This window comes from Aphelocoma coerulescens, chromosome 1A, assembly GCF_041296385.1.
Source record: "Aphelocoma coerulescens isolate FSJ_1873_10779 chromosome 1A, UR_Acoe_1.0, whole genome shotgun sequence".
Lineage (NCBI taxonomy): Eukaryota > Metazoa > Chordata > Aves > Passeriformes > Corvidae > Aphelocoma > Aphelocoma coerulescens.
The window spans coordinates 4,915,350-4,926,720 of NC_091014.1; the positions used below are offsets into that span (position 1 = coordinate 4,915,350).

General features: G+C 41.3%; 1 protein-coding gene across 2 annotated transcripts; it reads right to left on the minus strand.

The window, feature by feature from the left end:
• Positions 1-339: 339 nt before the first annotated feature.
• Positions 340-11,368, minus strand: KIN (Kin17 DNA and RNA binding protein). 2 transcript variants are annotated; one of them, XM_069034599.1, is made up of 13 exons: positions 11,208-11,368; positions 9,666-9,760; positions 8,964-9,007; positions 8,716-8,838; positions 7,626-7,807; positions 6,639-6,687; positions 6,264-6,321; positions 4,165-4,285; positions 3,619-3,669; positions 3,146-3,214; positions 2,537-2,636; positions 2,163-2,263; positions 340-1,283 (listed from the first exon to the last, which is right to left on the minus strand). In XM_069034599.1, exons 1-13 carry the CDS (start codon positions 11,319-11,321, stop codon positions 1,221-1,223), a joined length of 1,170 nt encoding a protein of 389 aa, XP_068890700.1. In that variant the 5' UTR covers positions 11,322-11,368; the 3' UTR covers positions 340-1,220. The 2 variants fall into 2 exon arrangements, with proteins under 2 accessions (XP_068890700.1, XP_068890692.1); XM_069034591.1 differs by having other exon boundaries at positions 4,165-4,288.
• Between the last annotated feature and the right edge of the window lie 3 nt (positions 11,369-11,371).

Genomic DNA, 11,371 nt, shown 5'->3' on the forward strand with positions numbered 1-11,371 from the left:
TCATAACTCTCCACTCTATGCTTGAAAAGACAGCTGATGTCCTGTGTGAAGTTGTTCCAGGCTACCTCAGACAGCAGCTGTTTCATTACACCTCTGCAGGCTTCCAGTGTTGTGCAGGTTTCCCTGGAAATCATGAATCAACAAGACCTTTCAAGGCAAGGAAAGGGAAAAGGTTCAAGACACACAACCTTCAGGTGATGGGTTTTATTTTGCCCAGGACAACCTGCATATTTTTTTTACCCAAATAATGTGGTTTACCAGCCCAGCACTTCACTGTGCTCTTTGGATTTAAATCAACAGCTGCCTCACACGTTGGAAAGACTGGTAAGAAACACACCAGCCTAAGAAAGGTTTGTTTATTCCTGAAGTGCCTGAGAAATAAAACATTGTACAAAATGTGCCACTTCTAAAAAAATAAAACAAGTAATGCTATATCATTTAGCATGAGTAACATTACTCATGTAGCAGAGCAACAATGGAAGAAAGGAAAAAGCTTTGAAAAACCAGAAGAGCAACCCCCAGCTCGTATCTGCACACACTTCAGCTGGCATCCCAACACACTCCACAAGTGACATCCATGGAGCAGCTCAATATGGAGTCCATATGAAGGTAAATTGCATATCAGTGTTATCAGGAGCCCTGACAAACCTGCTGGAAGAACAACGACTTGCATTATACTGCCACCGATGTGCTGATCAAAAACCAACTGGTGACTGCACTTAATAAACCAGACCATCCTTACAGCATTCAAATAATCCCTTTGCAGCACTGGTATCTTCCTGCTATTCCCTTAATCCCTTCCCTCGTTCCTGCAGCCAGAACTCCATTTTGGCTGTGGATTGAGGAGTGTGTTGTTGAAACTCCACTGGCTCCCAACACACACTGCCTACCTGCAGGTAATTCTCTCTTCAGGACCTGCCCTCATACTTGTTTGCAGCTCTCTGCTACATTTTACAAAATGAAATGGAAGCAAACATTGTAACTTTGATATAAAATCAGATGATAAATTTCCACTGACAATATTTCCATAAACATTTTATGTAACAAATCGATATCTATTTTTAAATAAATCAAGTTTGCTGTTGTTAATGTCCATATACATTATAAATACATACATATACAATTAAAACCCTGACATGGTAGAGTCTTGTGTCTGCCTGAAAGATGTCAGAAAGAAGGTTTTGAGAATCAAAATCTTCTCTGATCCATGATTTAGCACCTTAGGCGAGTTTGGAAACATCTTCATACTGGATATCTTCGACTCTGCGCCCTTTTAAAGGTCCCTGGAAAATAACAGAGAAAAAAAATATGATCACAACATAAAATTGTTTGTTTCTTCAATTACCAACAGGGAGTTTATTAGTAGGAGAGATAAAGAGGATCTATTCACAGCACAATGTTTTGTGTTTCATTATTTACAGCCTGACCAGAAAATGTGACAGGGCCTCAACACTGTCTCAGAAATCCTTTCACTTTCAGGATGCTTTTAGCACCAAAGTTCCTCCTGTCATCAGGACATCTGCACAGTCTCTTCCCAAATTCTCCAGAATCCAGTCTGGGCTGAATTTCTGTAGTCCTTCTTTGAATGGGATCTAAGAGGGTCTGCCTCTTGCAAGCTGTGTTTAAGAAGTTTGACTTTGAGCCAATATCCTCTGTGCTTTACCAATGAGTTTAAAGATCAGTTTTGCAGAGGAGAACAAGGAAAGAGCCACATAGACATGGTGGCATGGACTGACTGTTAACCATAACTGTTAACCATAAACAAGACAACAAATAAGCACATAAAGCCCCACATTCAGTCTGGAAAAGGCAGGAGAAAATTCATATCCTTGCAAATTCTGTATTTTTTACCTTCCCACAAAACAGCACCGCAACAGCCACGTTCAAAATAAAACACATGAAATATTTTCCAAGTCTCTTTCAAGTTCAAAACTTGCTTAATTCAGCACCCTGGCATCTTTTTGAAGGCAAACAGTGGAGCAATAGTCTGTGATGGGGAATATGTGTTTCCTACTGGTTGGGAATATGTGGGGGGTGTCCACAGAATTTTGCATACCACAAATCCACGAAAGGATTAAGGATAATATGGTTCTTTGTGAAAGTTCTCCTTGTGCAGATGGAAAGCTCTCTGCAAACAAGACCTTGCAGTGTTTGATACTTACAGAGTCGATGGTTATTGTCACTGAGAACCTCTTCTCATTGATGGATTCCAAGATGCCTTCATTTCCCCTGTACCCACCGTTTAACACCACCACTTTCTTACCTGAAATAAAAATAGGAAGAGTTACACAACAGGGTTCCAAACTTCTGCTAAAAAGTTTGTCCCCATCTTTCCTATAAACCCCCTTTAAGTATTTGAAGGTGCTCTAAGGTCTTCAGAGCACCTTCCCCTTTACAGGCTGAACAATCCCAACTCTCTCAGCCTGTCTTCTCAGGAGAGGTTACGGTACCCTCAAATGGATGAATTACAGTTTACAAGAAATTAAATGTAAGTTTTACAGTGGCAGAAGGTGAAAACAGGAGAAAACAGCTGTACCTGGTGCTGGTATTACAGTTTCTAGATGTGTCTGATCAAGCTTCAGTTTGTCCCCAGAGTCAATCACCTTCACAACTGCTGTGTATTTGTCAATCACTTCCTGTTGTGAAAGGCCCATCAGAAAAACTAAACATTTTTCTCTAAATTTACATTTCAAAGTTAACAAACTTTGGCATTGTGACTCTGCAATTTTACATTTTCAAAAGCAGCAAAAAGGCAAGGGGTCCAGCCTGGAGATTCTGTGTGCAAATGAGATCCTGCAGCTTAAATATCAGCAGAATTGACTAGTCTCGGATTAAAATCCAACTGCACTGTTCTTGGTCCCATCCCATGGACACAGTGACTGTTCTCCAAGATGGATGTGTAAATAGGGACAAACTACACAGGAAAAAGCATGCTTAAGAAAGGATCACTGAAAAAATGACATTAAACCAATTCAGAGGTTCACTCCCTGCCCAGAATAGGTCCTAATACAGGTGAGGTGACATTTCAGCCCCCAACAGTGTTGCCTTAAGGCAGAACAACCTGCACAATGAAACAAATCTTTGTAAGTCACCTCATTCCAGAAAAGCCAAACCAATACCACATGTCCCCCATGGCCCACATTACCTTAACAACTGCCTTCTTCTTGTGGTACTTCTCTCCAAGCTTTTTAGTTACAATTTTTACAATGATTTCCTGGGAGATTTGAAAGGAGAGAAAAAACAAAGGCTCAAAATGTGCAAACAACTCTACAATCTAAATTAATAGTACAGCACTATTAGTGCTGAATAGTGCAGGAAGCAACAATAGTAAAGATGTGGCTTTCAGGAATTTGTGTATATTGTCAAATTATTGGCTCAAAGTAGCATCTCTCAAGACTTTCTGGGGTTTCTTTGAGAAATACAGTTACACTTGAATTCACGATCTAATGTGACAGCCCTCAACGAGTCAAGAGCAGGAAAGGGAAAATAAATGTGAATTTAGTTTGGAATCTGCTTTTGGATCTTTACACCAATCAACAGTGGCTTTAGAAATGCAGGATTTGCTATATTTGGTATAATAGTAATAATAATAACAGTTATTACTTTCAAGTCACTTACAGGCTGTAACCAGTAGTCTCTTCGAGATGTTCTTTTCTTCTCCTCTTCAAGCTACAGAACAACAAATAATCACCATTTACTTCCTCCTTTTACTGAAGCTTTCCCAAGCCTTTGAAAAGCTGAACCAATTCTCCAGCCCCATGTCATATGGGGAACAAAAAAATCCCAAAACCCTAAACAAGGGTAAGTCAGTATGGTCTTGCCTCATAAAAATCGATTTGATGAATCCAGGAACTCATGATAAAATGATGGTGATTTGCATTTTTTTTGGCTAGTGTTTCTAGGTATTTTCTTCTCTTGCAAAACCTGTATTCCTTTACTTCCAACACCTCAGTCATCTGGGGAATAGGCAGAGTTGAGCAGCCAGTTTTATGAGGAAATGAAACCAATTTTATGGGGAAATGAAATTATTTTGCCTGGTAAGATGTGAAAGTTGGACTTCTGTATGAACCGAAGGTCTGAGGTCACTTCAAAGGCACGCCCTGCTGAAGTGGACATTGTCACAGGTACAGGGGCACACAGAAACAGATCCTGCCTGATTATTACCTCCATGATCTCATCCAGTGCAGATTTCTTCTTTTTCTCTTTGGGCTGACCAGAGCTATGAGCTGCTTCTTTTCTTTTAACTGCTCCCTCCACCATCTTCAGTGCATTCTGTCCAAGGACACTGCTGGAAGAGTAAGGTGGTATTTTCACAGCACATCGTACATTTTTTTCCTCTACCAAGATGCATTTGATGAACTGGCTGTGCAAAAAGGCTTAATTTCAGTTGTCCCAGTCCCCTTCCAGACCCTGCACACCTCCTCCTCTAGAACTGATCTTCTTGGGGTGCAAACTCCATGTCCACTGAGGGTCACTGCTGGCAGTCCAGCAGAATGGACACAACCCAACAACCAGTTCACCACTGCACAAACAAAGAGTTGATCAAGGACTTGAGTTCAATGAAGAAGAGAAAGCTGGTCTGCAAATAACATTTTCAAATTTGAAAGGACAAATTTTAGAGAAGCCACCCAGACAGGAACTCCCAGACATGGCAGATACCTAGAATTCTTTCCAGACAGAGATATTGAGCCTATCTGGCAATGGGAGGAAACACCTGGGAATCTGGAGAAAAGAGCTCCACATCCAGCAAACAAATGCCACCTTCACAACCCATAACCAAAATAGGCAAATAGCCTAAAAATTGCAAAAGAAAAGAGCAATCAGCACAAAAAGTTGCAACTCAGGAATGAGGGAACATCTAGGTAAAGTGAGAACTGCCCATGGGCAGCTTCAGTTCAGCCATTTTTATAACAGACATTTGAACATAATAAAAAAATTTAGGTATTGTTTCAACCCAAAAGATGAAGGCAGCTGCTCTGAGGTGAATACTGATGCAATTATTAATATGGTCTTAGGACAAATTGCATGTTCTGTCTGGGGTGAGGATGTTGGATATACTCCCACAGGGAAGATACCCCGTGGGAATGAAGATACAGAAATTGCAATAGAAGCAACTGTGAGAGAAAAATTGTATTTCAGAGGAAGTCTGAATAATCACAGCAGAGTTTTAGAAGAAATAGCACATTAATTCACAAATCAAAGAGCAAGTACTTAAAATAACATCTCATAAAAGGTAACATACAATTAAAACATAACAACTGCAGTGCCTATATTTAAGAAGACGAACATATCTAGCTGTGAAGTTACTACACTACCATTTCAAATTTACAGATAAGTATTTCTCATATGCTGTGAAGGAATTAGACTACTTGATATATAATTTCACATTTGGTCAAATTTTAGCAAGGACCTGAAGTATTCCTCACTAAAACTATCCAAGTGAGAGTCTGAATTAAGTTTCAGATTCATCTTAAGCACAACTTGATGCTTAGAGATAATTTACAAGTTTTCCTCAAAGCCTGAAATCTTGTATCTATTATTGCAAAGAACTGCTTTACTGTCTCATTTTCTGCCTGGCATATATCCCATCAGATATCTTGTCTAAGAGCTGAGTGTGATGAGGGGAAAGCTTTCTTTTTACCTGCAATACATTTAATTGCAATATTGCCTCACATGAGAAGATGTACTGCTCATCAAACAGCTCCACAGACTGCTGTAAGTCAGTATGATTTGCATTATTGATCCCTTTTGTCCTGCATTGCTTGTGGTTACACAGTGACAATTAAATTCCAGAGCTCTAGGAAGATTTATTTCAGGTAGGTTTAGCTGCTTAAACGACGACCAGAGAAAGTATTGTCTCCAATTAGACAAGGCAATCAAACCTTTTAGGAACCAAAATTAACAAGTCACAAATATCCATTCACAGAAGGCAGCTGGGACTAGATGGCATCACTTCAAATGCGTTGGCTGGATCCCTTTCCCACCCTCCATGGAGGAACCTGTAACTTTATGGGCATCTGCCATGAAGCACAGTGAATTCAAGAAGACTCCTCACAGCTCACATTTAAGATATACCCACTAATCCATTTTAAACACAAAATGAACCATGAAGTCACCTAGTAGCCCCTTCTGAATAACAGGAGAGGATGAGAGATTAGACTCCAAATATTTCAGAACAAAACATATCTTCCTGCCCATACAAATATCATTGTCATGGAAGTGCTCTGTAACAGTAAGGGGTTGGCCTTAAATTCTTTTCTCACCTTGTTTTAGAAGATGCTGCGACTGAAGTACTTGCTCCTTTGTTTAAATTAAATGTAACTAAAAAATAAAGACACATTACTCTATTTCTATCTTTAAAAATAACTGCACTGAAAGATGTTAACAATTTTTAAAATCTGCAAATAGAAAAAATAATAAATTTGAAAATATTTACTATTCTATATTTTGGTGTAGCTTTTAAAATAAATTAAACTTTGTAATACAGAATACTCTGCATTTCCATATTCCAGTGCTCTTTATAACTGATCTCAAGGCACTTTATGAAGTACCAAGCAGGTTTCAATGCTTACTTCATTTGAATCACAAAATCAGCTCCAGTAGGTTCTAAAAGATTACATCCATCAAAATCTGGTTACCTTTTTCTTCCTCGTTTTCTCTGTTCAGTTCAGTATAGACTGGCATTTCCTGCCAAGAAAAACAAAGCACATTTAAAGAATAAAACAGAAAACTGAGTCAAGAGATCATTTCTTGGTGATCATTGATTAGCTCAGTCTTACAGATTACTGTGAGATTATTACCAGTAACTGTAACATTCAACCTGGCTTGATTCGTAAAAGATTAAAATTGAAAACATCATCTCATTACAGCCTCCTGTGCAAAATTCTCCAACTAAGACTCTGTACAGAGATGCTGCTTAAACTTGCTCAGTTCCAGCATAAAAGGCAAGTGACCTTGCTGCAGCAGTTTTCTCTATCTGAACCAGCATGATCAGACTGGTTTCTGGACAGACTGATAACTCAAAGAAGGAAATTCTGGTATCTTTCCAATTTTTTAGCACCGAAGGCTGAGACCATTTAAATTTCAATTAGTTTTAAATTAAGAAGCAGGTAATTGTTTACAACAGCATTTAAATGTACCTATCAATACCCAGGATCAAATGGGAGATTCCAGCCCCAGGCAACAACATGTGTGGCAACAGAATGATGCCAAATAAACAGATTCCAAATAACCACGTCAGCACCACCAAAATAGAACTTTTCACTACGTGGATTTGATTAGGCCAGATCCCCCTGATTATTTATCTCAGCCTCCTCAGTTTACAAGGTACATGTTATCTGCAGCCTGAGAAGTTGTGAAATACCATAAATGAAGACACGTGATGCTGGTTACTGGATTGTTTACTCTCCCTTCCTAAATTCAAGAGTGATTTTTAAACCACTAATAACTTGAAGAGCAGTAATTATAACTTCCTTAGTACTAATGCAAGCTGGGTACAACGTAACTCCCAAGTTAGGAAGCAAAGGAAATACCAGTGCAAGAATTTCAGCAGCATCAGACTCCTCACTGACTTAACCACGAGGAGTTTTGAGCTGAAGGTTCACACACAGTGCAATTTTCCTCACCAGTTCTTTCCCCTCCAAACCTCTTCTAACTTGTTGTTCAATAAATTTAGCAGTTTTTTCTTCATCATCAAGGTCCTGTTTCTTCTTCCTCTCTTGTTCTTGCTGCCTGCGAATGGTCTCTGGGTCCCTGTCGATGTACTGAATGTACCAGCCCTTTGGAGTCTCATCAACCTTGCAAAGACCTAACAAGTCAAGGCAAGACAAAGTAAGATTAATACTAACAATATCAAGATCATTTTTAGTCCATGTTCACTGTAGCAATGCAGATACTTTACCAGAGACAACACACCCCTCACTGGGCTGCTAAAACTGACTTTGAATTATCTGTACTGTTTCTGCCCTCAGCTAGCCAGATCTATTTGGACATAGGCCAGCGTATGTCACAAAGTGCATGAAGTGTTTTACAATACTTTCCTTATTGAAGAAAATGTTTCCTTCCTGCTATATTAACAAGGAAGAAGACAAAAATATAACATGTATAAATGATACACACTCAAAGCATCATACTAAAGGAAATATTCCAGTGCTGTGCTATTGTTACTGACTCTGCCTAGAGTGACTTTCCAAACACTCTGTGACTGGTGGATGTATCCTGCAGAACAGGGGCACCCAGAGCCAAAGTAAACTTTCTGTCACACCACACTGCCATTTAATCTCTCTTCCTCCCACTGAACACAGAACTGCAGATCTCTAGCTTTAACCCTTCCACTAGGCCAGGAATGAAAATGACTACTTGCTTCTTGTCACTTCAAATGTGGACATATTCTGTAGTCTTAAGGGATGTCCTAGTTTTCAACTTTTAAATGACAACTGCTGGAAGTTGATTTAGAATTTAGCAATGCATCCAGTAAATACAGACCAGCAGATGAAACAAGGAAAGGCTCACAACTGATGTACTTATCCCAGACTTCTGACATTTTTCATAAGCAAACTCCTAATGGTTAGCACAGAAATATGTTTGGAAATCTTTTCACGTATATACAGGAAGGGAGAGGAAGAAAGAACTAACACAACTATCTACTGATCAATTATCAGGAATTCAATTACCCAATACTTTTACGATTTCCCAGTCCTGAGCAGGTACACTCACCTTCCCTCCCCAGCCATTTTGTAAAATCAGTCAGTGTCTCCCATTGTGTGGCATTCATGTGGATGTGCTCTCGATGGCTGATGTATTCATTGTACACTATATTATTGTGGACTCTCTTTGTTCCTAAAATACAGAAGAATTATTATTATTACTACTACTACTATTGTTATTATTATGTCTTGCACTGAACCAACAAAATACACTAAAAAAAACCCAGCAAACAAACAAACAAACAGCAAAGTATTTACCAAATCGCCTCCTGAGCAATTCTAGGAAATCATTTCGGAATTCCCTTAGGGAAAAAAAAAGATTTTTAGTAAAACTTTTAACAACTAGGAAGCAATTCTCTGTTGTCATTAACAATTAAACATCTGCAGTATAAACCTGATTATTCTTTTGAGCTGAGCATGATGATACTAAGATACATTTCCCTTTTTCAGCAGGGCAGGATTAAATGCAGAATGAAACACAATACGATACATGCACACACCTTGAATCTCCAAAAGAGTAGGGATAGAATGGAGCAAAGGAATCTCAACACTTCCCACTAATTGCTGGTGTTTCGTTACCAGGTGTCTTCCCATGCTGACTGACACAGAGCACAGGGCAGGACAAAGGGCAGAGGGGGTGGATGGAGCAGATGGATCACTCATCTCCCTGCTAATTCCAGGGCTGGAGCATAAAGCCTCACTTCAGACTCATGCTGAGGACAGCTCCAGTCATCCCAGCTGTCATGTAGGTCAGCTGGACAAAGGCCTGAGAGAAGCTGGAGGATGTCAGTCCCTCCCCTGACTCGTTCTCTCTCGGGTACAGCTCTTTGAGCTTGTGTGTGTGTGGCAGTCACTCAGCTGGGGCAAAAAGGTGATGTATTTGTAACACAGAGCAACTTTAAACAGGATTAAGACACAAGACAAAACTGTCAAATTTGACTAAAATCACAGAAAACTTACTCAGAGAAGTAATCCATGAATTGCTGAGGATTTTCAGAAGCCAGCAGCAACTGCCTCTGGTGGGACTCAGACATGCAGTGACACTTGAAGCCATTCTATAAAGCAAAACCAAATACTTTTCTTGTCTTTGTCTCAATTTGCAACACTCACAGCTGAAGAGAGTATTAAAAATAACGGTTTATGAGTGAAATTTCTTGGAGGCTTCACAGAAAACACCTTAACTCAGCCTCAGCCTGGTAAGGGGTGGTTGCTCCCGACCAGGCAAGCCAAAATCAAAACTCCTCCAATGCCTAGAATCTCCAGACAATACAAGGAGGGTTATGAAGGACATTCCACCAGGCCTCTTCATTCCCTGTGGAATGACATCAGACATTTGGCTACATCCCTTATTTTTTTTCTTAATATATTGGTCATTCAGCACAGTATGACTAAATTTAGAGTAAATTTAATTCCATGGGAGACCTCCCCACTGCTTACAAAAAGATGTAGCTGTAAATCAGTGACATTTTTTTGCTTGTAGTCACTGGGAAGAGAATAGGATTTGCCATTCTTGGATAAAAGGGAGAGGGGCACAGCTGAAGAATGGTAAGAATAAACATCCACAGGATGCTCTCCTTCCCTAACGCACATCAAATAGGCTATTCATGGAGAATGGAAAACTAAAATAACATCCTCAAAGATGGATCAGGGCCAACACACTTTCTCCAGAGTGGATGAGGATTTCTCCCATGGGGGACTGGAAATCCCAGTTGGATCACGCCACTCACAGCAACTGGGAACCCTCCATGTCCCACCAATCTGCCCCTAAAGGGACCATGGTCCATACGAGAGGGACTGCAAACAGCCCCTAAACAACATCAGGGCGCCCCTAAAGAGCATCGGGGCTCCCCACACTCCTGGAAGGGGAGGCCAGGGTGCTTCCTAGAAGGATCACACCCCACAGATAGGATCAGAGCCCCCACAAGGTGACTGGTGATGTTCCCAAAGAGAACCGGAGCCAGCCCTGAACCCCCCCACAAGGGGACTGGGGAACCACGCAAAGGATATCAGACCCCCTATTCCCTGAGGGAACTGCAGCCCCCACAAGAGGATCAGGAACTCTTACAATGGCGATCGCAGCCCCCAGAGCTGGGGACACTTACAAGGGAGACTGACAGGACAATGGCTTTAAAACGACAGAGGGTAGGGTTAGATTAGATATTGGGAAGAAATTCTTCCCTGAGGGTGGTGAGCCCCTGGCACAGGTTGTCCAGAGAAGCTGTGGCTGCCCCTGGATCCCTGGTAGTGTCCAAGGCCAGGTTGCATGGGGCTTGGAGCAGCCTGGGACAGTGGAAGGGCGTTGGAAGTGGATGATCTATAAGGTCCTCTCAACCCAAACCATCCTGTGATTCCATGAGATCGGAGCTGTCACAAGAGCTGATCCCAACCAAGGGGACCTGACCCCAGGAAAACCTCCCCCCTCAGCTGGATTGGGGGTCCTCAGACGGAGATCGGAGCCGCCCGAAACACCGGGGACCCCCCACACCGAGCACCCCCAGTTACCTCATCGCGGCACTGCTTCTGGCACATCTGGCAGTACCAGCGCAGTTTCTGCAGCCCCTTGGACTTGATGCGGTTGGCGATCGCCTTGGGGCTGAGGAAATCCGACTTCCCCATGACGGCGGTCCCGTCCCAATCCCGCTCCCGACGAGGCCCCGGGCCCGGTC

Coding starts and splice junctions, on each gene's coding strand:
- KIN (XM_069034591.1), bottom strand. CDS start 11,321: ATGGGGAAGTCGGATTTCCTCAGCCCCAAGGCGATCGCCAACCGCATC. Junction 8,839..8,963: donor ATTGCTCAGGAGGCGATTTG/GTAAATACTTTG, acceptor TCTGTATTTTAG/GAACAAAGAGAGTCCACAAT. Junction 2,264..2,536: donor AACTGTAATACCAGCACCAG/GTACAGCTGTTT, acceptor TTTTTATTTCAG/GTAAGAAAGTGGTGGTGTTA.